Below are 26,582 nucleotides of genomic sequence, written 5' to 3' on the forward strand. Positions count from 1 at the left end.
AAAATTAATTTGTGTACTTTTATGCTTAGGTTGAGGCTTTTTGGAAATGAGCGGGCCTTAACTGGCAGACTCAGTTGTAGAAGATGATTAAGTTAAACTGCAATTTGAACCTCAAGTTGCAAGAGATATGGATGGGTAGGATTTGAGGAAGGATGCCAAACTATGAGGGTGATAGAGAAGGAGAGAGGAATCCCGAATGCAGAGAGTACAGCTATAAGATAGGAATGGAAGCTGAATAGGCTATGAACATTGATAAGAAGAAAACAGATGTCCAGGGAATAAAGAATGAAAATAGAATTGGAATTCAAGAGACGTCTGGGCTGGTGCTGGGACGGAGAGGGAGAAGATCAGAAACATTAGGGTACAGGTTTGGGCTGGAAGTGGGAGGTTTGCAAGAGGACAGGTTGGGGAGGAAATGTCTGTAGCATTGAGGTTTCTTTGCAAATTTGGCACTGAACCAAAGCACAGACATTTGTACAAATATGAGAGTATATTCTAATTGCTTTAAAGATCTTAGATCTGGAACTGACCCAACTGTGGACTAAGGGTGATTTCACAATTTACAGGGGTTTTTTTTTTCCATTTTTAAACTTGAAAATAATTTCTAAAATATATCCTACAAAGCTTTAGGTTGGTATAATCTGATTTACAAAATCATAAAATTACAAAATTAGATTTTCATTTTGTATAATTTTGATAGGACTTTCTTTGTAAGAGACATTATTTTTATTTACTTCCTTGGCATTCTTTCTTGTTAACAAGTTTAATACTACAATTTGCCACTTCTTGAAAGGGTAATTTTACAAATTTATTGTCTTCTAGTGTACATCATTGTTCAATTACTTTTTTAAGGAGTACTGCTGTATATCTCAGGTTTTGTAGATGGATAATTTATAGTTCCCCCATTCAAAAAAACCCAGTTGGTGGCCATATTTTCTTCAGTATTCAGACTACATGATTTTACCATTAAGTCTTTCTGTTTGCTCTCCAGTATGCATATTTTGACAAGTTATTATATCATTAGCCACTGCTTGAAAAACAAGCTCCTGTGATTAACAAATCTTTCAAACCTTACAAATAAGAGTTCAAGTCCCTCTCTGAGGGACTCCCTCTTCTCCTTTACTCTAGAAATATTTTTTTTGATAACCATTATGTCACTGCTTTAGCAGACTTCAGGCATCATTGACTGGTCAGCCTAATGGCAGAGAAACATAAAGGAAATGAGACCTCATTCTAGATGATTGTTACACGTGGGATTTTTTCTCATTGGCTCAATCTGTAATTTCTCTTTGATTCCCAACCCTCATTCTTCTGTGAGACTAAAAACTCTACTCTTTCATTATATCATGTTTGCTAAAATTTCTCGATGGAGAAAAATCCTGCAGACCCACATTCCGCTGTTGTTTTTGTGTTTTGTTTTTTTTTTTTTTTTTTTTCCATAATAGTAGTATTAAAGCATAGAGTGGTTTTGTGGGATTTTTTTGTTGTTCTTTGTTTTTTGTTTTTTCCCCTCAGAGCCCATCTAGGCAGATAGAGGAATGTATTTCAGCACATTGTGTTACATGACTCTGTACACACAAGCACACACACTTGTGCTGAAATAGTAGCCAGGAAAGCAGAGATGCTATCTGACAGAGTAAAAGCAAATATGACAAAGAAACTCTGAATGGTGCTATGGTGAAGGAGTTACTAGTGAGGTCAACAGTGTAGTAAGGTTAAAAGAAAACTGACCTGTCATAACCTTGCCAGTGCAAAACAGATCACACTCATGTAAGCTACTTCAGATTTCCAAAACAAAGGATAAAATTGCTTTCTGACGTTGGGTTGAGAAGCATGCTCTGAAAGCACCCAGCTGATTGAGTAGAATCATCAGAGAACTACAGGCTTTCATATATATATATATATACACACACACACACACACATATATATATAGACACACACATATATATACACACACACACATATATATATACACACACCAAGTATAGAAAGTAGGTACAGAGAAATATGGATTGCCTCTGTTCATGCATGCTTCCAGTATGTCAGCTCACTACAGTACAGATTATTGAAACTCAGAGTGGTTGATGGTCTGAGGCTGTGTACAGGAAGGCATTGCTGTTTGTTTTGTGTTGAGGTGGAAGGGGCAAATTTGTTGTTGAGAGTCAATAAATATAACTGATAATTACATATGTGTGTTTCATTGCATTGTTGGCTGAATGACATGTATCTTCATGTGGACTTAACTCATTTTGGAACAAAGCATTCTTCCCAGGATTGTAAACAGTGTTTATACCAGAACAGATTTAGTGTCATGTCTGCATCCAGTCATGTGCAAAATGTGGTGAATTCAAAGTGCTGAAGTTTTTTTTGTGTGGTAAAATGAAAACAGGAACGTACAACCAGCAAACAGTGATGAAAGTATCAGCACTTGAAAAGCACCCCTAAGCAAAAATGGCTGGTGTAGTTGATACGTAACTGGCATTTAGCAGCTTGAGTGCAGTGACTTTTTTGAGAAAAAATGTCATGCTATTAAAAACAATTGTTTTTAAAAGAAAAACTTTTCATGAGCTCAGTAAGCAGAGCTTCCAAGCTCTGCTCGTTCAGTGAGGAAACAATCTTACTCATGCATTGGACTATTTACACATAGATGGATGTCTACAGAGTGATTATCAGGGATTTCATAATGACACCTGTTTGTTCTGTTCAAATTAATTCCAGTGAAAATTGCTCCCTCTTTGTGCCATAGAAACATTCCTACATCTGAAATCCTCAGGTAAAATATTTGAAGTAATCCCCTTGTTTTTGTTAAACACTGTCCATCCCACTTAAAGATTAGGTACAAATAGGGTGGAATTGTGTTGCAGCTGTTACTTGACAGATGACAGCTATCACAGCAGCCATGCTGGGTTGGAGTAAAGGTTTATCTGGAAATCCTGCAGTTAGTTGTATAGTGGTTTCAGCGTAAGAAGTACCATCTTGCATTTAATGGTTCTCAAAGGACTTCCCTGCTGCAAGTTGTTCAGTATTCTCCCAAGTAAGTGTTAATTTTTAGCATCCACGGCATCTTACAGTAAGGAATTTCACAGCTTTCATGCATGAAGAGTGATTTATATTTGATCTCATTCTGCATCATTAGATGACTTCTCATTCATCTATTGGAAAGTACAGTTAATTCCTATCTCCATTCTCCATTCTCATGATGTGACAGGCCCCTTACTTCTTCCTTTTCCTTACACCATCTCTTTTCCAAGCTGTAGAGTCTTAGCTTGCTTGAGTGATTTATTCCACACCGTGCAACTGTGTGAGTGTGTGATGTTGCTGGATGTCAGAGGTAACCCTTCTTACCCTTCTCTGATGCTCTGACACTTCCGTTCCTTGTGAGGTGGGGTACTAGAATGCTTGTCAGCATTCAGTATTTGCAGGCAACAACTCAGAATTGCGAAATGATGCAGTGAGTTCTGTATTACTTAATTCTTTCACAGTCATTTCCAAAGTGTTTGTTTGGACCATTATTTAAAACGGAACCAAAGTTTTAATGGTTTTATCAAGTATAATAAATCCCAAGATCTCACTTATGAATGGAAAAAGTCAACTAGGAGTTAATCATTTTATGTATATGGTCAGGAGCATTTTTTAAAACCTGTGATTTACTTTGTATATATCTCTTTTGAATTTTATATGTTATTTAATGCTAAGATTCATTATATTTTCTCCTGTTCTTCACATCACCTAAATTTTCAACTATCTAATGTTACAGTATTCCATCAGCAAACTTTTTTACACCTCATTTTTGAGATTTCCTGTTAAGTAGAATGAACGAATAAAGTAGATAAATTCCACTTCTACATGTAATATTATTTGTCACTTATAACTACCTTATAGTGATTTTCTAAAAATTATACTTAATTTCTGCTTTCTGAGAAGGTTCTTTGGAAATTATTACACCATTATAATAATGGTTTGACTTTTCTTCATATTTTTGGGTATAGAAAAAAGCAGTGTAGCTGATACCCATGATATCTCAAAGGGTACACCATTGATATCACTGATGTCTAATGCCAGTTCTCCCTATCACATGTAACACATGGTGGTGAAGGGGGAAGACAACACTTCATTAGTGTCTCCCGTAAAAAGACTTCAGTGCATACATTTGTGTACCAAGAAAGAGATTCACATTGATCTAACACTTTAAAAATAAGGAAAATACGGTATACTGTAAGGTCATTGTCATTTGATTCTGCCTTAGCAACATATTTAGAAAAGCCTTTGACAGAGTTTTCTACCTACTGAGTTGTATTGTCATTATAATACTGAATTTCCCTAATGATGTTTCAAATACAGGTTACAGTAGTTATGCAGATAACCATGCTAATACCTATTAAGGTCTTCAAAATACTGCATTAATTTTTTTAATTTATACTTGTAATGAATAGAACTAGGTTATATTCCAACTTTGCTTATTTTTGAATCATCGAAACTTTTTTTTTTTTTTTTCATTTTTCTTTTAGGTATAGACAAATGCAGCTTGGCACAGAAAGCAAAGTAGCTGAACTGCTTCACCAAAGTAAGTTAAAGTCCTTTGAAACTGAGCATGTTCAACTCATGCAACAAGAAACAGCTAAGAATCTTTCACAGTGCCAAATGGAATGTGAGAAATACCAGAGAAAGCTGGAGGTATGTTATATAAAGAGACGTTTTACAGGGCATTACATAGTTGTTTTCAATCAGAACGTAAAGTGGAAAAGTTTTGGGAAGAAGTAACAACATGGCATGGTTGAATTAGTATAACCACTAAATTCTGCAGAAGCAGGGTCAAATGACAAAGCTTACTATGTTTGATCAGTTTAATGGAACACAAGACCACGGGGAGAGGAAAAAGCAAACCAGTCTCTCATGGAAAGATGTTAAAGACAGTACCCCATTCATGTGGGGTATATTTTATCTGCTTGTGTCACAAAGCTGCTTGTGTCAGTCTGTGTGAGAATTGTAGGGAGAGAAGATAGTTTCACCAAAACAAGTGCAGTGAATTCAGTATCATTATTTGCAACTAGGATCTGTAATAGCATTATTACGCAATAAAATACTTTTTTATTGATAGACTATTCTGGAATAAATTTTTCACAGCAAAGAAAGTCAAGGTGAGCATGGTGTATACAGCATTGAAAATACATAACCTTGCAAGTCCTAGCATGATGGGTTACCTTGGTGGGGTGCTAGACACCCACCCAGTCACTCATTCCTCCTTCTGAAGAGGATGGGGGTGGGGTAAATAAGCTTATAAAGAGCATGGGTTGATATAAAGATGGGGAAATCACTTGCCAATTGCCATCATGGGCAAAATGGATTTGACCTGAGGAAAACTAATTTCACTTAATACCCATTGACATAGGTTGGATGGTGAGAAGCAAAGACAAAAAGTAAAACATCTCTCTCCACCCTGTTCTCTTTTAACTTCCCTCCTTCATTTCTGACTCTTATACCTCCCCCTTCCTGAGCAATTGCAGGGAGGGATGGGAAATAGAGCTTGAAGTTCGTCCATAACAGTTCCTCTCTGATGGTCTTTCCTCCTCACACTCTTGTATCTTGCTCTGGTGTGGATCCTCCATGTCCTCCAGCTTCCTTCAGGAGAAACTCTCCTATTTGGGCTCTTCATAGGTTGCAGTGCCTTCTGGGGATGTCCACCTGCAGCATCATGGAGCTGCATGGGCTGCAGCATGGACATCTGCTTGGGTGTGGTCTTTCATGGTCTGCAGGAAGACAACCTGCTTCATGGGCTGCAGAGGGGATCTCTGCTCTGACAGCTGGAGCACCTCTTCCCCTCCTTTTCTCACTTCAGTGTCAGCATCATGGCTCTCTCTCTCTTTCTCCCTCACTCCTCACTGCCATGCAGCATGTTTGTGCTTTATTAAATGCAGTTTCCTTGAGGTGCAGCCCCCTTGGCTGAGGGACACAGCCTGGGCACCTGAAGCCAATGAACCTGTTTACGTGGGTTTTAACCACTTGGGCCTGTTTATCTCTACAAGGTTAGAATTTAATATCTTTAAAACATATGTATCATATCCCATTCACTTATTTTAATCTTGGAAATGTGAGTATTCCACAGAGAAATCTTACTTTAAAACAAAATTTCTTCACCTATCCAAAGTTAGTCCCCAAAACATATCACAGAGTCCTATTTATGAGGTTTAAATGAGATTGGTAGCGTATGTTTCAAACATGTCAGGATACAAACTGGACAGGAAAGAAGAAAGTGACGTCTCTGGCAGCCTTTGTTTTTTGGGGGAAGGATGCCAGTCTTCAGTTCCTCACATTTTTAGTGCTGAACCTGCCTAAGTTGTTTATGAAAAGCAAACAGAATTAGAGAGTTTCAGATAGACTGTAATTTCTTGTTTTGTCCGTATTGGGACATTCAGATCCTGGCTGATGAGGTAAGTTGTGGTCACAAGCACTGGGAGTGCCAGTTTTGCTAAACTTAGAGGTTGCTAAACAGATTTTTAACTGCACAGACATGTCTAAACTTGGAGAATGTAGTTCAATTTGAGTTACATGTTCATTTTCTTTGTGGAAATTTTTTGATCTGACAATAACTCAAATATTTGGCATTCAATTCTGCTAACACTTTTGGCACTTCTTTTTCTCTTTAGAGAGACACTTCTAAATTCTTTCATTAAGATATACGAACTTAAGAGCTCTTTCATTAAGAAATATTCTTGCAAAACATTTGATGTCTGAAGCTTTTATTTTTGTTCCTTTTGACTAAATTCTTGGGTTTTTTTTTTTTAATTTTCTTTCTTATTAATGTACTAAGGTTTTTTTCCTTACCGTTACAGAACGTTGTTCTTTATTAGTAGTGTAGGCACTGGTGTCCTGTGGCTCAGCTACAGCTCTCTGGACCAACTCTTGCTTTTATTTAGGGCATAGAGTAGTTTTTCTTGCTAAACTAGGAAACAGTTTATATGTCACCCAGTTTTAACATATAAATTTATTTCTTCTGTGACACTAGACTGAACTTTTTATATTCAAGTGGCTTGTTTCTCTAAACATTATGTATTCTTTCGTGGTTTCAGCAGTGACTCTAGTATTACTTCTCTGCACACTGTGGATGTATTTCTGTATCTCCAAATCTATATTCTCTTGTCATTCTGAATGGTTCTGATTTTTACTTAGGAAGTTAGTGTGAAATTTGACAACAGTACCACTTGGTTATTACTTAATACCCATTGACATGGTTATTACTTTACCTGTTTTGGTGGGATTTTTTTTTGCAAAGCATATGCAAAGTAGATTGCTATCTACATGCCAAGTATTTTCTTATTCCAGTTTGGTGTGTATTTATTTGGTCAATGTTGTTTCCTATTATCAAGCATTTTATCAAATTTCAATTATTATACATGCCTTCATAGCTTTTACTTTTGAATAGGAGATTTTTTTTTTGTTTCAGCTTAGTGGATTAAGTATTTACAGAAGTCTTGAATGTTGATGGCATATTACCTTTTATTAGTAAGTAGTAAGACTGATATCGCTTTAATGACAAATTTTTATGTTTGCATTCTTCAAAGGAATCTTCATAAATTGATGACTGAAATCAGAAACTGGTTAAAGCAACAAAAATTATTGCATTTATGCTACTTTGACTACTGTGTGTGAATTTTTTTAGTTGTTACCTGGCTGTTCCTAAGTTTCCTTTAAAATTCTTCAAAAAATAAAAATTCAGGCAGCTTCTTAGAATTAGTAAGGACTCAGCAGATAGGCCTAAGATCTGAGAGTTTAATCTCTGCAAGATTATATTGTTGAAAGAAGAACTGCTTTTTAAAGTATTTTAATCTTTGTTGTGTAAAACTTACATCAGATATTATACTGGTACACATTTCACATGTATTACATTTTGCCTCTTTCAAAAATCACCCTAATGCTGAATTCTTGATCTTTCCATTATTCATTCTCACAGGTGCTTACAAAGGAATTTTATAGTCTTCAGTCTTCTAGTGAAACCCGCATTATTGAGCTTCAAACACAGAATTCTGAGTTTCAAGCAAGACTAGATACTTATGAAAAACTTGAAAAAGAGCTTGATGAGATAATACTGCAGACAGCAGAAAGTAAGTTCTGTCACAGATCGTTTTATCTGTACGTGTTTCTGGCATTAGATACCATTCTTCTGACGCTTGAAAAGTATTACAGTGCCTGTCATTCTTCTTCATTATGCCAGACAAGTAAAAGGCAGTAATTATTTTGATAGAAAATATTAATGGCAGGTTTCTAAGTGCACCTGTGAATGTGTATCAAACATCCATATGTCTAAGTTTGTGCTTATTGAAAATCATCTCAGTATTTAGTCATTTATCTTTTCCTTATTCTAATAATCCATTATAATTAGGATAAATAGTCTTTAGGATTCTTCTATTATTTAAGTACATTTTAAATGTCAGGAAGCCCTCTTTGTTGACAAGAAAATACAGATTTTATATTTCAGTACAGTAATTAATGTGAATTTTTTAACTAATTGGAAGGAGGGGAAAAAACTTTTCCTTCTGTTGAATTAATAATTATTAGACATTAAGTAGTTGCTTGTGACAGCTCAGTCTGTTCCGAGTACTAAACCATGGATTAAATTCATACCTGATTACTCTTGAAAATTTTTGTCTCTCATTCGCAAAAATTAAAATGCTCCCAAACATAGCAAAATTTGTGTAAAATCTCTATATTCATTTGGTTCTCAGCCTAAATCAATCCACAAGGCAATTAATTTCTAATTTGAAACTCTGACTCTAATCTTGAAATCTTCTAGCCAGTGTGTAAGCAGAGTAGGACATTCTAAAATTACAGACTAATTCAGCTGTCTTATTCCCCCTTTCTCTTTCTTTCCTCCTTCAAAAAAAAGTCACAGTTTTTAAAGTATTCCATATATAAGGTTATTGCATAAGCTTTATATATAAACAGTAGTGTCTAGCAAAGTGTGCATTACCAAGATGCAGTGATGTTAGGGTATCTTTAGTAACCAGACTGCACATGCTTTATTAATTTTATGCACTGCAGCCTGTACTTAGAACGGCCTGACTACCCAAAGGTTCCAGTCTGACCATAAGCATGTTTGCTGTATACACACTTCTGTTTTAGTCAGTAACATGTTTTTTGAAGTGTGTATATATATAAACTTACCTAAGAAGTATTTATGTATTAACACAGAATTTTGGGGCCTTACTTTTGTTTTCTCCAAGGGGAAGGTAGAGTTCAGAACACTGGTTTTTGTTTACACCGGTTTACATTTTCTTAAGCATCTTGGGACAGGAGTGAAGTTTTTGACCAGATCATTCTTAACTTCTTCTTAAATATCTATTTTAATTACAGTTTACATTCCATGCTACAGGATGCTAAAGAAAGGAAAGTTTCCAAATGAACTGTTCTTTATAAATATAATTACTTTATTTTCTGATGTCCTTGGAGAAAAAAAAAGAGTTATAGCTTAATATTATTTCAATATATTTTCTATATAATAATGAACTTGCTATTTCATTGTATTTGCCATAGAAACTTAAGAATAATACTAGTTAAGTCTAGTATCTTAGGAAAACAGAAGAAAATTAAACTATTAAAAAAAAAAAAAAATTTGAAGGAGAAGACAGATGGATATAGTTCCTCCTGTGCCTCAAATTATGCCCTGATAGTTACATGTTATAAATAGCTAAAGGCAGAAGAATAACTGAAAGGAAATATAACAATTTTTCAAATCAGATGTGTTACGGAAATACTTCAATCCATCTTTCGGGGAATATAATCTAGACTGAAGCATTGTGTGGAAGACAGTTAGAGTTTTCTACAAATTTCAGTGATAATAAGGAATAATCTTCATTCCTGGGGTCACCTCTTTATATTTAAATAGCATATAATGGGTTTTCTTCATCCTGAGTCATGAAGCCTTTGCTGTTTTACCATATTTAGGGATGCCAGTGGGGGTTGGGTTCTCTGGAGTTTTTAATAAACCGTGTTTTTATTTACACATGTGAGATGGCTTTTGTCATATAATATTTAAATTATATATATGTATATAAAATTTTATTTTTTTTCTTTGGAAAATATGCATGTGGAAGAGATCACTGAATTTTTACTGTTACTCCCTGATCTTTATGCCTCACTTTATTAATATTGAAATGACACGAAACAGCCTATTCTGAAAGCTATCAAGAATTTATATAGCCACTTCTTACAGCGCCTGAGAGGTTTCCAGATGAATAACAGTAGTAAATTTTCTTGGCATTTGTCTATTCTTCCTTTTCAGAATACAGTCTTCACATTACGTATTTTTGTTGTAGACTGATTGTTTGATTTTTCTTGTTGCCATTGCTTAGTATCTTTCTAAGAAAAAGATTGAGCTTCTCTGTATCCTCACAATGGCACATCCTTGCTGAGCAGCATAAGAAACTGTCATTAATAAGTGTCCCCTGGCTTGTAAAAGGTATATTTTACACCACAAAGTCAGGTGAAGAGCCTGGAATGTTGTAAGAGAAGAGAAGCACACACTGATACAGAATATTATTTTGATACCTACAACATTTCCAATGTCTTTTGTGTTTTTCTTCATGATGTGACATGTACTGGACAGTACGGTCAGATCTGAATTTACAGGACGGGATCTTACTGACGTTTTTCTGAGATATACGACACTGAATAAGTAACCAAAAAGAAGGGTTTTAAGAAAGGCAGGTTAAATTATTTATGTTTTTCTGAACAAGAGGTGTTTACAGCATTGAAGAATTTCCTGTCACGTTTAAGACAGCTCTGAAATGCTGGTGTCTTTGTAATGACAAAACTTTTTCTGTCATACTTACTGTAATTTGTGTATTGTTTTTAGTGTAACTAGATATGTGAATTACCGCAGGTGCTCTTCTAGAGGCATTTCTCTTTCTAAATTTGTTTTAAGAATCCTTGTTTAAAATAGCATTACAAGGTATTAGACAAGTGAGAACAGAAGTTATAGCATTTTGCAAGCTGTTGAGAAATTAAGGTATTTCTGATTTTGAGGCACTTGAGCATTAAGAAAGATGAGTCAGATAGGACTCACATAATTTCCTACATTTGTTTCTCCTGTTCCCAACTATTTGATTCATCAAAGCTTTTGTGTGGTGCCTGGGCTGGTGTTTACTTGTTCTCCCTCCTTCTCTCACACCCCTGACACTCCCATTTTTCTCATTGTCCCCCTTTGCCCCTCCTCTCTGCCCCCCTTTCTCTGCCCCTGTCTACTAAACACATAGCCTTGTTCTTTCTCTTTCTTCTCTTTTTTTTTTTTTTTTTTTCTGGCCCACTTGGCCTTACAGGAGAGAGGAAACCTGAATTTCAGAACTTGAAATATATGAACATATAAATTTTAATCTTGCTGCTATTGGGATTTTTTTTTCCAAAGCAATTACAATCTGTTTGAAACCCTTAGAAATGCGTTTTCAGAAACAAATCACCTATGGAGGCAGAGATTATTTTTAATATTTCTATTTTGCATATACATAAAAATCTCTTTTTTGCCCTTCTTTGAAGAAATGGATGGCACTTGTTTTCATTAAGTGTGGTGAAATTTCTCATCACCACAGCCTTTCAAAAACCATAGTGAGCAGCCTCACTGTGACATCAGCTCCCTTAGCAACATCAGATGTCCCTTCTGTTCCCATGGTCTTGGTTATGTCCTGTCACCTTAAACACTCCCTAATTTTATCTTCCTCTACCTTCTCATGTATGCATGGAAAATTCATTCTTTAGATTAAAAACTTAAGCAACCTAACCTTCTGCTGCTGAATTAAACTTATACAAGTGGCATGTATTTTGTGACCATACCAACAGTATGAATATTCAAGGCAACTGAACTATTTTCCTTTACATTCATATTGCATGTCTTATGTTAATCAAATAGAAAGTGTTGTAAGGAATTAAAGTTTGGCACTAAATCTAATGCTAATGGTGAAAAACACTGTACCACTCAAGTCCAGAAGGTTGCACGAACTGAAAATTTAGCTTCTAGAAAAATGTTTTTGCATATTGAGTTGTAAATAGAATTGCTTAGAAGTTTATAAGTTCTGGCACTGTTCTTCATCAGCAGCTTTCTGCAATTTTTTGCAGTGGAAGATGAAGCTGAAGCTGAAAGGGTTCTCTTCTCATATGGTTATGGTGCTAATATTCCTACAACAGCCAAAAGACGACTAAAGCAAAGGTAAAAAAAAAGTACCTCGTGAATTTACTTGTTCGAGACAAACTAAATGAAGATTAGATGCATTATGTTTTGTCTTAGAATCCAGCCAGTTTGATTAACATAAAGAGGGGTTTTAGTGTCTTAAGTTTACAGGAATAGATTGAGGACTAGGACCTGTTAATGTGGTTGATGCATATGAATGAGCATATGCATGTTTTTCTAGGTCATTCTAAAATCTCTTCTCATTGACTTTCAGAAAGATCAATTATAAATTGTATAAAACTAAGCAGCTGTAAAAACAGATTAGTTACATCGTTTACATTTATATAATAGGATATGCATTATTAATACCCTAAAAATAATTATATTTCATAATAAGAAAAACATATCCATCGGGATATTAAGAAAGACAGTGGTTCAGAGCATCACTGTTTTATCTTCACTAATACAGCATCTGATTCCGCTTGTATTTTTTTTAGTTTACTCTGGTTTGGCCAATTTGAAAATTTGATCAATAGACTAATATGATGCATAGGTGAAAAAGGTTCCTCTTGATCATAGTCATTTTGAACTAATAAATTTATATTATGCATTGTCTTTAAGAAATAATAGTGACATTTGAATGGCTCATTGTGAGCCTGTGTGTTGTGGCTATGACTCACTTCTCCCACGCAACAACGAGGTAAAAGGAAATGACCTCAGTCTTGCCAGGGGAGGTTCAGGTTGGACAATTTCTTCACATAAGTGTTTGTCAAGCATTGGAATAGGCTGCCCAGGAAGGTAATAGAGTCACCATCCCTGGAGGGTGAGAAGTGTGCAAAAAACCTCTATAACCCTGTTGCACATCTGATTTAGAAAAGTATTGAGAGTTCTATAGCTCCATTTCCTAAAGCATTTCCTCTTTTGTCAATAGTTTGGGCACTTTTCTGAGTTTCGCTTCAATCCTTCTTTTTCCTCACATTGTTAGATTCAGTTTAGATTATTGACATATATAAAAACTCTGTTAAATTTCCTTTGAATGCTGAATCTGATGATCAGGCCAGGATTTCAGATATGCTTGGAAGACACTTCCTGAGCTTAGAAGTGGGTCTGTCAGAATGACTCATATACTCCACTTTTGTTCTAAAAGGCATTGACTAATAAACTGACTTAATCCTTCATAATAGTCTTGGAGACTTCATAGACTTTCTTTATCTTTTAGGATTAAAAAGATTTAAAAAGCCATAAAAGACTGTGTATGGTTTACCTGCTATTTGGATTCAAGGAAAACTGCCATGCAGATAATTTGTGTGATGCCTTTGGCTGCCAAAGTTTGTAAAAACAGACTCTGACACCATCCTCTATGTTTAGCGCCATTAAAGAAATACAGATATATTTTCTGCTCTCTAGGATTCCTTAAAGAAAGAGAATCTATTACAAATGTGAATAATCTATCTGGAGTCCACTACCTGCTCTTTAATTCCTGTCCTATAGGATCCTAAATGAAGAGCTGTTTTAAGTTCGCATCATGAACTTCAGTCTGTGAAAGTTTGTACAAAACCAACCTTTCCAAGCAGTATGGGGTCTATACCTCTTTGCCCACTTGCTAGAAACAAATATTTTGTTACTTCAGATGTAGGCATTGTACACTCATAGTACTAAACTAAGCATGCTGAATTATGCTGGGAACGCTCTGGAGCACCAAGAACAAATGGTCTGTAGTAGCCCGTTGCCATAAAACAATTCTCCGTGTAGGTTAAGCAACATGTGAACAACATATTGGCAATGATTTGGTTGCCCATGCTGACTTCTCAGCTGTGCCTAGGAACTGCTTGGGAGGTGTTCATGAGAGAATGCAGAACACTAACAGGATGACTTTGGTAGTTTGCTAACAATGAATTACCACATTCTTGAGCACTGCATAATTTTCTAGTATAGTTGGAATCAAATGTTTCCAGCATAAGATGTCCTTGCACATCAGTCCCTTTGTCTCTTAGCTTTCAATTTTAACTAGTCAAAAAACATACTGACAAGTAAACTTGAAAGGTGTACTTGTGTTGTCCTTAAATATTTGCAAATTCAGGGGAAGTTCACTGAATAGTTGTAGCTGGGAAAATTATGATGGGCTGCATTCCTAAATTTGCTGTGGAAAGGTATCCAAGTTCTCCGTTACATTAGTCAGAGAAGTGGTTCCTTTCTCTGTTGTACTAGATGCGATTAGTGCATGAAAGAGTATGCAGAGATGAAGAATATTAGGACTTCTGCCAAATCCAGAAGTCTGTTCCATTTTACTGAGGAAGCAATGGAGGTTATGACTGGTCAAATTTTCAGTTAAATTTTGTGCACTCATCTAGATTTATGCACTCTTAAGCCTGAGCTTCAGGGTAAATAAACTCTCCCTGTCAGTCTGCTTTAGACCACTTGCCCTCTCATAGATTCTGTATCATAGTAAGGAACTGGTTGTGGAGTTACTCACACTACACGTTTCGAACTACCTGCACAAAGTGCTCTGGAGGTTGGACCAGATGACTACTGTGGTCCCTTCCAACCTTTCCCATTCTGTGATTCATAAGAGTTTGGAAGACTAGGTGAGATGTCTGCTAGTAGGCTCTGCAGTGCATATTGAATCTTCCCACTGCTGTCTATGGACTTGTGCTCTTGAATGGATTATACACCCTTTGATTCTGGACATGAAGCTTGCAAGAGATTGAGAATCTAATTTTTTAACTAGGTTGTTTAAGCAGCTCAGTTATCCTTTCTCTTCAGAGTTAATCTGTGACTGTACATAAGAGTTTATTCAAAACAAAATTTGCAATAACATTTAATTATTTAGCATATTAAATGTCAGACAAAACAATTTTTCCTCTCTTGAAAGTGATAAAATACTACATTTTTCAGTGTTTTACTGCAAAACATTTATTCATGAAAATTTTTAAACAATTATTTAAGTTAGACTTAAAGTGAGTCTGTAAAGTTGCTAAAAAGCAAATAGTCATAATTAGATGAAGAATTTTGACAGTATTTCTATAGTTGTGTAGCATAAGACAAATTGTATCAGTTATTACTTTGTATAAAATATTACAATAGCATAACCATAGAAATGTTATTTAGTGCCGTTAAATTTTGTAATATTTTCTAACTGTTTTTCTAACTTTGACCGTGCACCGTGTTTGAATATGTAGTTTATAAATGTTAATATTTAACATAAATAATTATTTCGGTGAAAAATTAAGGCAATCAAGTCCTGAAGTTTAAATGTGAGAATTTCTTTTGCCTGATTTGGAAAAAAATCAAATTGAGCTTGCTTTTTATTGGCACAGTGTTCACTTGGCAAGAAGATTACTGCAGCTAGAAAAGCAAAACTCATTGCTTGTAAAAGATCTGGAACATCAGAAGGAGCAAGTAACACAGATTTCACAAGAGGTAAAAATCATTATTACACAAAAATTCAAATATGTAGAAACATTGCGGACCAGCTGTTCATAAAATGAAATAACTTTCTAAACAGTGTTTTTTATCTATTTGATGTTAAAGAAATGGCCTCATAATTAACCAAAACTCCATGATAGAAGTTTTCAAAGAAGTTTATATGGTCTTTTGCAACTAATATTGAAAGGAGGATTACTTTACAGGCTAAACAAGAATGTGAGCCAGACAGACAACATTTTGATTTCTGAACAGAAGAACAGCCAGCCAGGCTAGTTTGTTCTGTTTGATACTTAATTGTTCAATGAATGCTTCACTACTTCTTACACAGCTCTTCTGCTAATTTCGCTTTTGAAGATATTTAACAAACGTCAGCTTGAAGTGTCCCAGAATTAGGGCAAACTAATTGTTTAAAAAGTCTTTAAGATTGTCTTTTAATTTTTCTCATAAGAACAAAAGGACAACTAGGTTTGACAACTAGGTTTGCTATTAGATGTTGCCACCAAACGTAATTTGTAAACTTATTATTTCAGGAATGTGGTTAATGGCAAGATTTTTAAAGACACAGTAATTAACAAATTAGAATTAGTACACCAAAGTGCTTCACAGAGTGCAAATAACTTGAATTTCTACATATTTTTAAATTACATTCATTCTATAAATGTGGTTTTTATATTTTTATATATATATATATATATATATATATATGATTATATAGATTATTTCAATGAAAGATACATGAACAGTGATGTTTGGGAATTTTTTTAACCAATACTATAATTTTTTTAATGTATTCTTAGGTATATCATGATAATTTCTAATTGACTAAAACATATTCTGCCAGGTTCTTACTTGAAAGACATCAGGAAGCTGGTGAATCCATTGTTATGCTTGGTATTCTTCTATATCACTAGTCTTTATCTTAAATTTTTCTGTGTTTCACTTCAATACATTCCTTATCCACAGTAGTTTTATACTTGCTTCTAGATCACTGATAAAAGATTCCGTATCAGTGACCTTAATTCAAATTCTTGCAACTTTCCACAGGAACATCTTCAGCTCATTTTTATCCTGCCATTAAATTTTTGATTTTTCACCATATAATTGTATAGTTTAAATCACAATAAAATCCAGTATAAAGTTAAACATTGGGGGGTTTTGTGTGAAGTTCTAAAACTTCTCTTTGCTGTCTTTATATAATGTTTACTCCAGGCTATTGTCTTTCTTGATTCTTTTATTTTTTTTTAATTTAAGAACAAACCAGAGATCCTGTAGACTACAGCATTCTTAGGTGTCATTCTTCAGCACTATTATTTTTTTGACTTACTTTTTGTTCAGTCATCTAGATGAAGGCTAGAACATGGCTAGAAAGCTGATGCAAAAGTGATTTTGTCAGCTTTTGGTTTGAACTTGGCTCAAATACTGCTACTTAAGTGCAGTATTTATGATACAACCTTTTTTGCTTTTTAAAGGAGGGAGGAAAAGACCACATCAGTAAGTCAATATGACCATAAACAGAGGCATTGACTCTACTTATTTTTTTTTAAATCAATTGAAGCTGTTACATTAAAACCCTTGAAAATGCAGATTAGGGAAGTGTACAGAGTGGTACTATTATTGCAGTGAAAATAGCACACAATTAGAACAGAACAGTGAGAAGATAATGTACTAGTTATCAATTTGAAGGTGGTATGTTTCCTTTTTTGTGTATGTAATAACAGGTTTGGAGTTTATATTAATACACAGTTGGTAAAAATCAATTCAGTAATAATCAAGTAATTGTGCTTTATAAGGTAAAAAAATTATAGTGGTTATACCTTTTTTTTTTGCAGCTTGACAGAGCAAATTCTTTGTTGAACCAAGCACAACAGCCATACAAATACCTCATTGAAACTGTACAACAGAGAGATTCTCAAATAAGTCTACAGAAAGAACATATTACACAACTTGAAAAAGATGTCAGGTAATTAAAATCACTGATTCTTGTTTTACTTTCTCTTAAAGTGAAGGTAAAATAACTTATATTTTTATCACTGGAAAAAAATGGTGCTATTGTCCACAAAGTTGAGATGTTAACACTCCATCATTGACCACCTAACTCCAGTCTTCATGCTGGAACTGTAGCACTTTTTATTTGACTCACAATGTCAGAAAAGGATACTTTAAGTTTGGAAGGGTAGCTGTGACAGCTGTGTGATTTAAAGTGAGTCTGGAGTTGAGAAGAGCTCTCATGAAGTAAAGAAGAGTTCAGAAGAGTAAAAATGACACACCAGCTATACAACAGTAAAAATAAAGAAAATAGAGAAAAATAATAGAAATAAAAAATAACAGTAAAGGGTATTTCAGCCGTAATTAGAGCATAAGGTCTCATGGAGACTCTCTGATTTGCTGCTGTATCCATCTGTCAGAGCTCTGATCACTGAGCAACTTCCCAACATCAACTTGCCAGCAACTTCCCTAACATCTGATTCCCAGGTAAGCTGTTACAAAATAATATGTCCCTTGATTTTCAAGGAAGTTGACAGCCGAGTCCCACTGCTCTGCAGAAGAATTAGCATTTTAAGTATTAGGTGTCTGTGTAGTGTCTTGGTTTAGGAAAAGCAAACAGTAACTATTAGGAGACATTAATGTGATTATGTTATGAAGCAATTACATTAAAAATACAGCGTTTACCACTAATCTACTGAAGCAATTAAAAAAAAAAAAAAAAACAGGTTTCACCTTAGCTAATACTTAATCTTACATACTGTCTTACATATGTATCTATTCAGAGTGTTTTGATGGTTTGGGATAGTATTTATCCCTTGAGGAATACCTAAAAATGCTTGTTATCCAAGCAAATCTCTATATGAATCAATATAAATAAACTGAAACATTCATTCATACTTTTCTGACAAAACATCTTTCACTGGGCTTAATTTTGATTCAGTAAGAATAGATGTTTTTTTAATTCCAGAATCAAATATTTTTTAATATTTTCCTAGACTTGTTGCATTATAAGAAACACTTCAAAGATAAATTATATTTTTCCAGGAAATGAAAAATCACAGTGTTCTCTATATACAGTGTCTTACTTTCCAGTTGTGAAAAATACCAAAGAATTGGTCACAAATTTTTAGATTATGGTAATAATAATGGAATAGTTTCATTATTCACAAAGTAGTCCAAAAGTCTCTCAAAAGGAAGATAGAAAGGGAGTAAATAGGTGAGGTAATTTCTGAAAGAGTATGTTTCATACTTTAAAATCTAAAACAACTTAAATGTGTTATTAACATTGATTTTCTTGAGTTAAATGGCTCATTGCCAATAATCTAATGCTTAGATATTCTTCTTAAATTTACCCTACAAATTAAGGTACCTAAATTAGAGACTTAGGTCAACTTTCCTAGGTAGTTCATGGAGGAAGTGACATCTCCAAAATGTAATTCAGATTTTGAGTGGAGTGAGTTATTTCCTAGAGATGCCTATTACTCTTCACTAACTGTAAAGGAAATTTTTTGCATCCTAAATGGCCTCAGGTTAAGAAAGAAAATGGATCTGCCCACAATGTGAGCATTCAGGGTGAACATACCAGCAATAGTCTACTGTGGGGAGCTGGGGTGTGCTCGTCATTAGTCTGTGTTTCTGTAAATGAAAGAGTGGCCTGACAAAAAATATTACAGCAAAAAATAGTAACACTTACTTTGCACATCAGATATTTTGGTAAGATTTTATTTTCCTGTCGTTTACTTGAAAATTGAAAATAGCTTTTATTCCACTATCACAAGTTTGCGTAGTTTCGTAGGCCAGAGGAATTCTTGGCAGTAGCCTAAAGTCTTAGGGGTTTTGATGCATATTAATAGTCCCTAATTTTGCTATTCATAACTCAACATCTAAAACAAAGGTCCTAAATTGTTAGCTGGTACTCCCTGGTACACATGATAAATCATAATCTGGGATAAGATTGATAATGTTGTTCCTTTGCTTTCCCATAAGTGAGAATAAGGTTAGAGGTAGGGATTTCTAACCAAAGAACCATTACATTCAAGATTGTTTTGTCATGAGGATATTTTGGAATCCGCTGATGACAGTTTTAAATTAAAATATCCCTTAGGTGATTTTAGATTACTCTCAGCTATTCCAGAACTGAATCAGAATGGGATTTGAGTAAATTAATGATAATCCCTACCAAATATATGCCAAGTGAAGCTCTGCTGGATCAAAAGATTTAGCCCACTATTCCTATCCCTCTTAGTTTATTAAACAGCGTTTTGTTGGTTTGTTGGTTGTGGAATATTTTTGAGAGGATGAATTCAGAGAATTAATGCTCCTCAAGGAGAGCCTTAAATTCTGCAGATAATGTTGGTGCAATTAGAAAAGTACTAGTGAAAACACTAAACATAGTTTATGAAGCTTGGTTTCTCTGTATCTCAGAGCTGAGTGAAAATTTTAATATTTGTAAAACCATTTCAAAATGAAATTGTGCTTTCAACCATTACCTATGATTAATAGTTAATACTGCAGTTCTGCAGCAGCCTTTAAACTGAGGTTTAATTTGTGCTACAGTTACACTAGGTACATATTTTAAGTACAATAATGCATTAGTTTTATTTCTAAACAGCAATTTCACAAGAGCCAGTTAAAGGAAAACTAGTGCTTGAATTCTTGTTTTCAGACAGACCTTCAAAAATGCTAGTGTTTTTTTGGATACTTCTTTTTTTAATCTCATATTAGAGTACCAGATTGGAGACAAATTAATCTTGTGTTGATATGCCTGCACCCTGAGAATCAAGACTGAATACTTAATTTGTCCTTACATCTGCTCCATGCTTGATCATAATTTTCCTTGCTTCTTGTTTAGTGTGCAGATTCAATGGTGGAGGGGTGTTCTTTTCATGCCGTGTTTTTATCTCATCTGCTCGTCAAGAGAGATGATTCTGCATTATGTAAATCTTGGATTCCCCAAGCAGAACAGGCACATCTGTGTTATCGGTGCCAGTGTTCTCTATGACTTCCCACGCAGCTTGAGTGTGGAGGGATCAGAAAGGACTTATTTGCAAGTGAATTCACTTTTTTAGTCTTAATCCATAATTACCTTCTGTACACAGTGATCATGGCCAATAGTCCTTTTAGAACATACTCCTGGGGTGATTAGGTTCCAGCAGATTTCCCAGGATGATGAGTCAGTACTTTCTTGCAACCTAAAAATGTTTTGCAGCAACCTCTAGCACTTTGTATTTCCACATCTGTTGTGAAGTTTGTTGGTTGTTCTGGATATGAGTTTGATTCTGTGATGAAACAGACTGTTGTTGAATCAGCACAAGAGGAAGACAAGCATGAGGAAGGCTATCTATGATAGAAATCTCATTTTGGATGTTCTTGGGCCATATCTTCATCAATTTTTCACAAAATGGCCTAAATTCACTTACATAATGATCCCTTAAAAGGCAACAGCTGTGTTCAGGATTCTCTACACTCATAATTCTATTAAAGTGACATTTCTGACAGCAGTTAATTTCTGCAAGAGGAATGGGAAAGACTCAGGCAGATCATTTTGGTATGGTATTTTTGACAAGTCCTGCAGAACTGTCTAAGTCTCTTTCCAGTATGGTCTTCAGAGTTCACTTTAACTAGAGCAGCTTATCTGCCTTCATCCTTAAGTGTCACAACTATTACAGAGCTAAGGCTGTCTTTCAGAGCCTTCATATCGAAATGTCTTCCCTCCTTGGAAGAGCTGTTCAAGTGGTGCTCAAGGTTGCCTGTATCAGTAGCTGTGAGACTGAATCACAGAGTGGTTTGGATTGGAAAGAACCTTTAAAGATCATCTAGTTCTACCTCCCTGCCATAGGTAAGGACATCTTCCTCTAGATCAGGTTGCTCAAAGCCCCATTCAACTTCTCACTGAAAGGAGAGAAACAATCAGATTGCTTACCAGACAGAATTGAAGTCTTAAGCAGAGTTGGACATACTTTGTTGGTTTGCTGAGAAGTGTGTCTGTTCTGGACATCTTTCACACAGCTCTGTGGGTCTTTAGCCATACCTTCATAAGAGCTGCAGAGCTGTTGTGGTTGGGGTAAATGCTTAGCTGGGATGCTGCCATTGCTGTGATTTGCATGAACAATTTGGGGATCCACTGCCAGGTTATTAAAGGTGTGCTGATACCACTGCTGAGGTTCAAGTGTATAGGCACAAGCATATTACCACTCAAAGAGAAGGAGAGCTTGTTTAGGAGTAATGGAGGCTCTGTCAGGTGTTGCCCACATACAGTGTTCACTCCCACTCTCATTCCCATCCCAACAGGATTCTCCCAGGCAGGCCATGGGCTGTGCTGGCACTTGGCATCAAACAGAACTTGGCTCTGGGAGCAGAAACTTCATGTACTTCTGAACTGAGCCATGCACCTTCAGATACAAAACCTTGGTCGTGAATGACGGGGCATCTACAGGATGAATTTATAGGTGGTCTGCATATCTCAAAATACTCTTAAGTAACTTCTTATTTATGTTAGACCACATAGCACTCTAGTTAATAAAAGTAAATAGTTATGGTTAATAAGAACAGTGCTGTGTGTGAGGATGACTCCTTGCTGCTATAAAGAAATCTCTCTAGCATACAGTTCTTTAGCCAGAAATGAAAACATCACATTTAGTGCTCCTTTTGAAGAGAAATGCTTGTAGCTATGTCATGCTGTGGGAAAACAAATCTCTGAGTTTCATTCTTATGTGTGTAGTGAAGTAATTGTAGTTTTAGTACATAATTTTCTGCTAAAAACATCTAGTTTTATAAATAACTGGAGATGTTAAAAGGACTTCATTCATAAAGAGAGGGTATTTATTTTAAATGCAGTTACTCAAATTTCTCAGTACCCAAAAGCACTACTCAAAAGCCTTAACTGTGTGGCAAATCCAGAAGCTACATAAGGATTTTGCTCACTAAGAGGCTTTGTACTGAAATGTTCCTTACCTAAACAGTTTGGGTTCTCTAATTGCCATCCAAACATAGAGCTCAGCGTAGAGTGTTAGATGAGTTTTTCCCATCAAAGAATGGGCAATGAGCTTTTTATGAGAACATTACCATTCTGAGAAATGTACACCATCTATTCCAGTAGTACTGCAGCTTACCAGAGAAATGCTCCAAGCAAAATTTGTAGAAATATGTCCTTTTTTATACAGTTTCTGACCTGTAATACAACTTCTAAAAATTTGTTTGGGTTTTGGGGTTTTTTTTTATAGTTTGAAAAAGTAATTTTAATTTGGACACTTCATGTATAGGTTTTTTAAGCCTCCTGAAGCCTTCCAATTAAAGTCATTAAGCAGTACTCTCCCGAATCTGTTTAAAAATCTGAGCTGTGGTTATTTAGCTGCACAAAGAGAGATCACTGATTTGACATGTATTCTGTCTTGTAAGGAACTTAGTTTGCAAAACATATCCCTTTCTAACTATGTGACTTAAGAACAAAATTTGACCTAGATGAATAATTAACTGCCTACTTTGAGCTATTCATCTGTAATTTGCAGACAAGGGATAGCTTCACTATATGGCTATAATATATTCAGTTATATGTACAAAACCTTTATATATACTATTTGTATTTGTTTTGTAGAGTGGTAATAGTGTATCTGAATATAAAATGCAAAAAAATTTCAATGTCGGACAATTCAACTTCATGCACTAAGGGGAAATTAACAGAAAGGCACAATCTATTTCTTACAGCATCTGGAGTTCACTGAAAAAGAAACATGCTTTTTTTTTTTTTCAAACTGAATAGAAATAATAATAAAATCCAGTAATATATAAACCCATGTTTATTTTGTGTGTCCAGCATAAACATGTTATTCAGAGTATCTAATTATAGGAGCTTCTGAACAGGATAGTAGCTAGTATATTTACACTTAAGCATTAAAATGGTTTAGTTGCCCAAACTGAAAAAAGTTTATAAGACTGAAACTGGGAAATGTCAGTATCCATTCTCCAGAAAAATCATGTTACCTAAAAACGTCTTAGATACAATATTCAAGCTACCTTGGCTTTAGATCCTGAGTGAAGCAAGACAAAACAAGCCAGTGGTTGCTATGAGCAATGTGTATGCATTTGACAAGTGTATGTTATGGTAAGCCTACATTCCTGATACCTGGATTCATACCTGGCTAGGCTTTAAAAGCATGATGAAATGAAACTGGATGTCCTCCCAGACAATTTGGTTTCTTCTGGAAAAGCACACAGAAAAAGCAGGACCTGCACTGCTGTTCAGTTAGTTCTCTGACTTGGACTTTTGGGGACACAGTTTTATGACATCTCACAGCAGGCACCTTCTCCACGTTCAGGGTGAGGCCATCAGTGACTGCTGTAGAGTACATCATGGTCCTGTCTCTTTAGATGAAAGTTACAACCCTTGAGCTCCAGTGTGAGAAGCTGGTTTGCCTGAACTCATAGACTGTGGTTTCAGAATCATAGCAAGACACTTGAGGCACTCCATCACCAAATGGAGCAGCTCATCCTTGCCTTCAGCTGTGGGTCTCCACTGCACATGGTAAATCAAGTTATTTTGGTGGTCCATGTGAAAGATAACCTTTAAAAAACTCCAGTGTCTATCCAGATCAGTGAAGGGACCTTCTTACGTGGTGACAAATTGTCTAGTACCAACAGAAAGAGTAGGTTACCTGGATGTGGCAGGGGAAGGATGATCCTTCCACAGTTCTCACTTAGGTCAGCTAAAACAAATTGTAATGCTGCTTTCTAATTTGTCACACTGGACTAGGTTAAACTACTCTTCAATGGGAGTGTAAGGTAGGTTAAAGCTAGAACCTCCTTGCTGCTATCCAAGACGCTGGTTCAGAACATTTTTAAACCTGGGACTAAAATGGTCAGTCTTCTTCCCAAGATGGAACTTTTGAATGTATTTCTGTGTAACCTTTAATTATCATTCTGTCTGGTAACTGCTTTCTCACTCAGTTAAATGTGTATATGCCTCTTGCAGTATTCTTTCAGGAGTACATGAATTATTCCCTTCTCTCTGTAATGATGAAAAAGCACAAGTATTGCAAAACTACAAAATCTAAAGTCTGCACATGCTTCAGTAATTCTGTATCAATGTGTTTGACAGAAAACACATCATGCTACTGAATGATGTAGTATTCTATGTCCTATATTTGACTGTAAACAAAGAAAATTAGAACTGCTGAACACAGATCACTCATGTCATATTATTTCAGAAGGTACAAGCAGTATAAGTAGAATAGGTTCTGTTCTGTAGATGAAACTGAACCTCAAACATGAACTTCTGGTTCCATCATGAACACTCATGCTTATGCTTATTCAGTGCACTACTTAAGTCATAGAGAAACTTGTATTATTCCTCCTCTAATAAGTTTGTGAGCCTCTAGAAAGATTAGTTTATATTCTTAGGAAATACAGAAATCCAAGAAAAAGTGACATATAAGTTCCAACACATGAACCCAAGAAAAGAAGGTACAGCAATTTCATTATGATGAAAAATGTGACAGAAAATAAAACTCATGAAAATATTAAAATATTTTTATAGGTTTTTAAAATGTTAGTACTTTTAAGTAGTTGAAAAAACTGAGCAATCTGGCAAAAGGTTACTATTTTTTTCTGAGAATGAATACCTAGAAGGAATTGACAGTCATAATTTAAAATACAGAGCTTGTAAGGAACTGCCAGAAAATCTCCAGGGCAAAGGATGATGTTGCTTATTTGAAACAAGCAGCTGATATGTGACCAATTAAAGATTGTTTATTTTGATAATTTCTGGATCAAATATTGGGAATATTAAATAATCAGTGTTTGCAACATATGTAATTGCTTCATTTCTAAAATTTTAATATATTTGCTTTTGAACTCCTGACCTGTTTGCAGTATTACATATTTGCATTCCATATGAAGATTTGCATTTTTCATAGTTTTTGATTTATGTTACAGTTTATATTGTACAACCTATTTAGTTAAGTCCTATATAAGCTAATGGCACACATAATGTGTCTTCCAAGAAAGTCTGTATGGCTGTTTTAACAAAATAGATTATATACTGGTATTATGCATGCTTTAGTCTAAAATTTAGTGTTAGAAACTGATAGAGCGGCTAAATAGGAAAATACATTTAATTATTATAGAACTACTGCCTGGAATCACAATGTGTATGCTAAACATTTCAAATGTTCATGTTCTATAACTATGAGGACAAACAATGATTAAAGTTAAACTTTGCATTCTGCTATAAAGGCATGACTTCATGTTAAATCAGTTTTCATACTTGGTTCATAGGCCAAACTTGATCCCATGCATTATCCTGGAAATAAAAAAAATAAAAATAACAAAAATATGTTTACAATTTCTGCAGAAACTACACAGCTAAATGGGGAAGAGCTGGATGTTTTTCTTCCTTGTATTTGCTATTTTCAGAATTCTAAATACAGTACAATAAAAAGAGTTCATACAGTGTGCTACTACTAGTGACTAACACAACAAGGAAATCCACATTTTGATACAGAAATGTAGGTATAAGGAGATGTACTTTGTGTATAAAATAATCACATTTTGCCTAGAAGAAACCAAGAAATGATAATAAAAGATTCTGATCATTTAATTGCCATTCAGAGGAAAAAACAAAAACAAAAGCATTTTATGAAGGCTTTGAATACTTTTTCTGTTGGACTAAAATAAGATGTTGTATGTATCAGTATATTTGGGCCCATTTATAAAAATTTCAGTGCTTGAATACAGAGAAGGATCATTTGATACAATTACTTGAGCAGATTTTTATTGTTGCCAGTATTTAGCTTTAGAAAACGCCTGTTTCGGTCAGAACACAAGATTAAAAGAGATAATCTATTGCTATTACTGCATTTCCTATCCTCTTTTTGCCAGTCTTTTAAATAAAGAAAAGACAGCTTTGCTGCGTGTCAAGAATCAAATGGCAGCAGATTTGGAGAGACTTCTAAATGACCGTGAGGTAATCTTCCTCTTTTAGCATTACTACCATAAGTGCACTTTTTGCTAGTGGCCGT

The 26,582-nt window shown here is 35.0% G+C and overlaps 1 protein-coding gene across 6 annotated transcripts in view; it reads left to right on the plus strand.

The window, feature by feature from the left end:
• PIBF1 (progesterone immunomodulatory binding factor 1) overlaps window positions 1-26,582 on the plus strand; it is a 106,826-nt gene that overhangs the window by 59,381 nt on the left and 20,863 nt on the right. For 5 of the 6 annotated variants that reach the window (XM_040090293.2, XM_040090320.2, XM_040090302.2 and 2 more), the window contains 6 exons: window positions 4,511-4,676; window positions 7,951-8,101; window positions 12,105-12,195; window positions 15,474-15,576; window positions 17,412-17,542; window positions 26,443-26,527. In XM_040090293.2, the coding sequence (XP_039946227.1) occupies window positions 4,511-4,676; window positions 7,951-8,101; window positions 12,105-12,195; window positions 15,474-15,576; window positions 17,412-17,542; window positions 26,443-26,527 (727 nt within the window). The remainder of the gene's footprint in view (window positions 1-4,510; window positions 4,677-7,950; window positions 8,102-12,104; window positions 12,196-15,473; window positions 15,577-17,411; window positions 17,543-26,442; window positions 26,528-26,582) is intronic. The other variant, XM_040090338.2, reaches the window with a different exon arrangement.

This window comes from Hirundo rustica, chromosome 2 (genome assembly GCF_015227805.2).
Source record: "Hirundo rustica isolate bHirRus1 chromosome 2, bHirRus1.pri.v3, whole genome shotgun sequence".
In the NCBI taxonomy this organism is placed as follows: domain Eukaryota; kingdom Metazoa; phylum Chordata; class Aves; order Passeriformes; family Hirundinidae; genus Hirundo; species Hirundo rustica.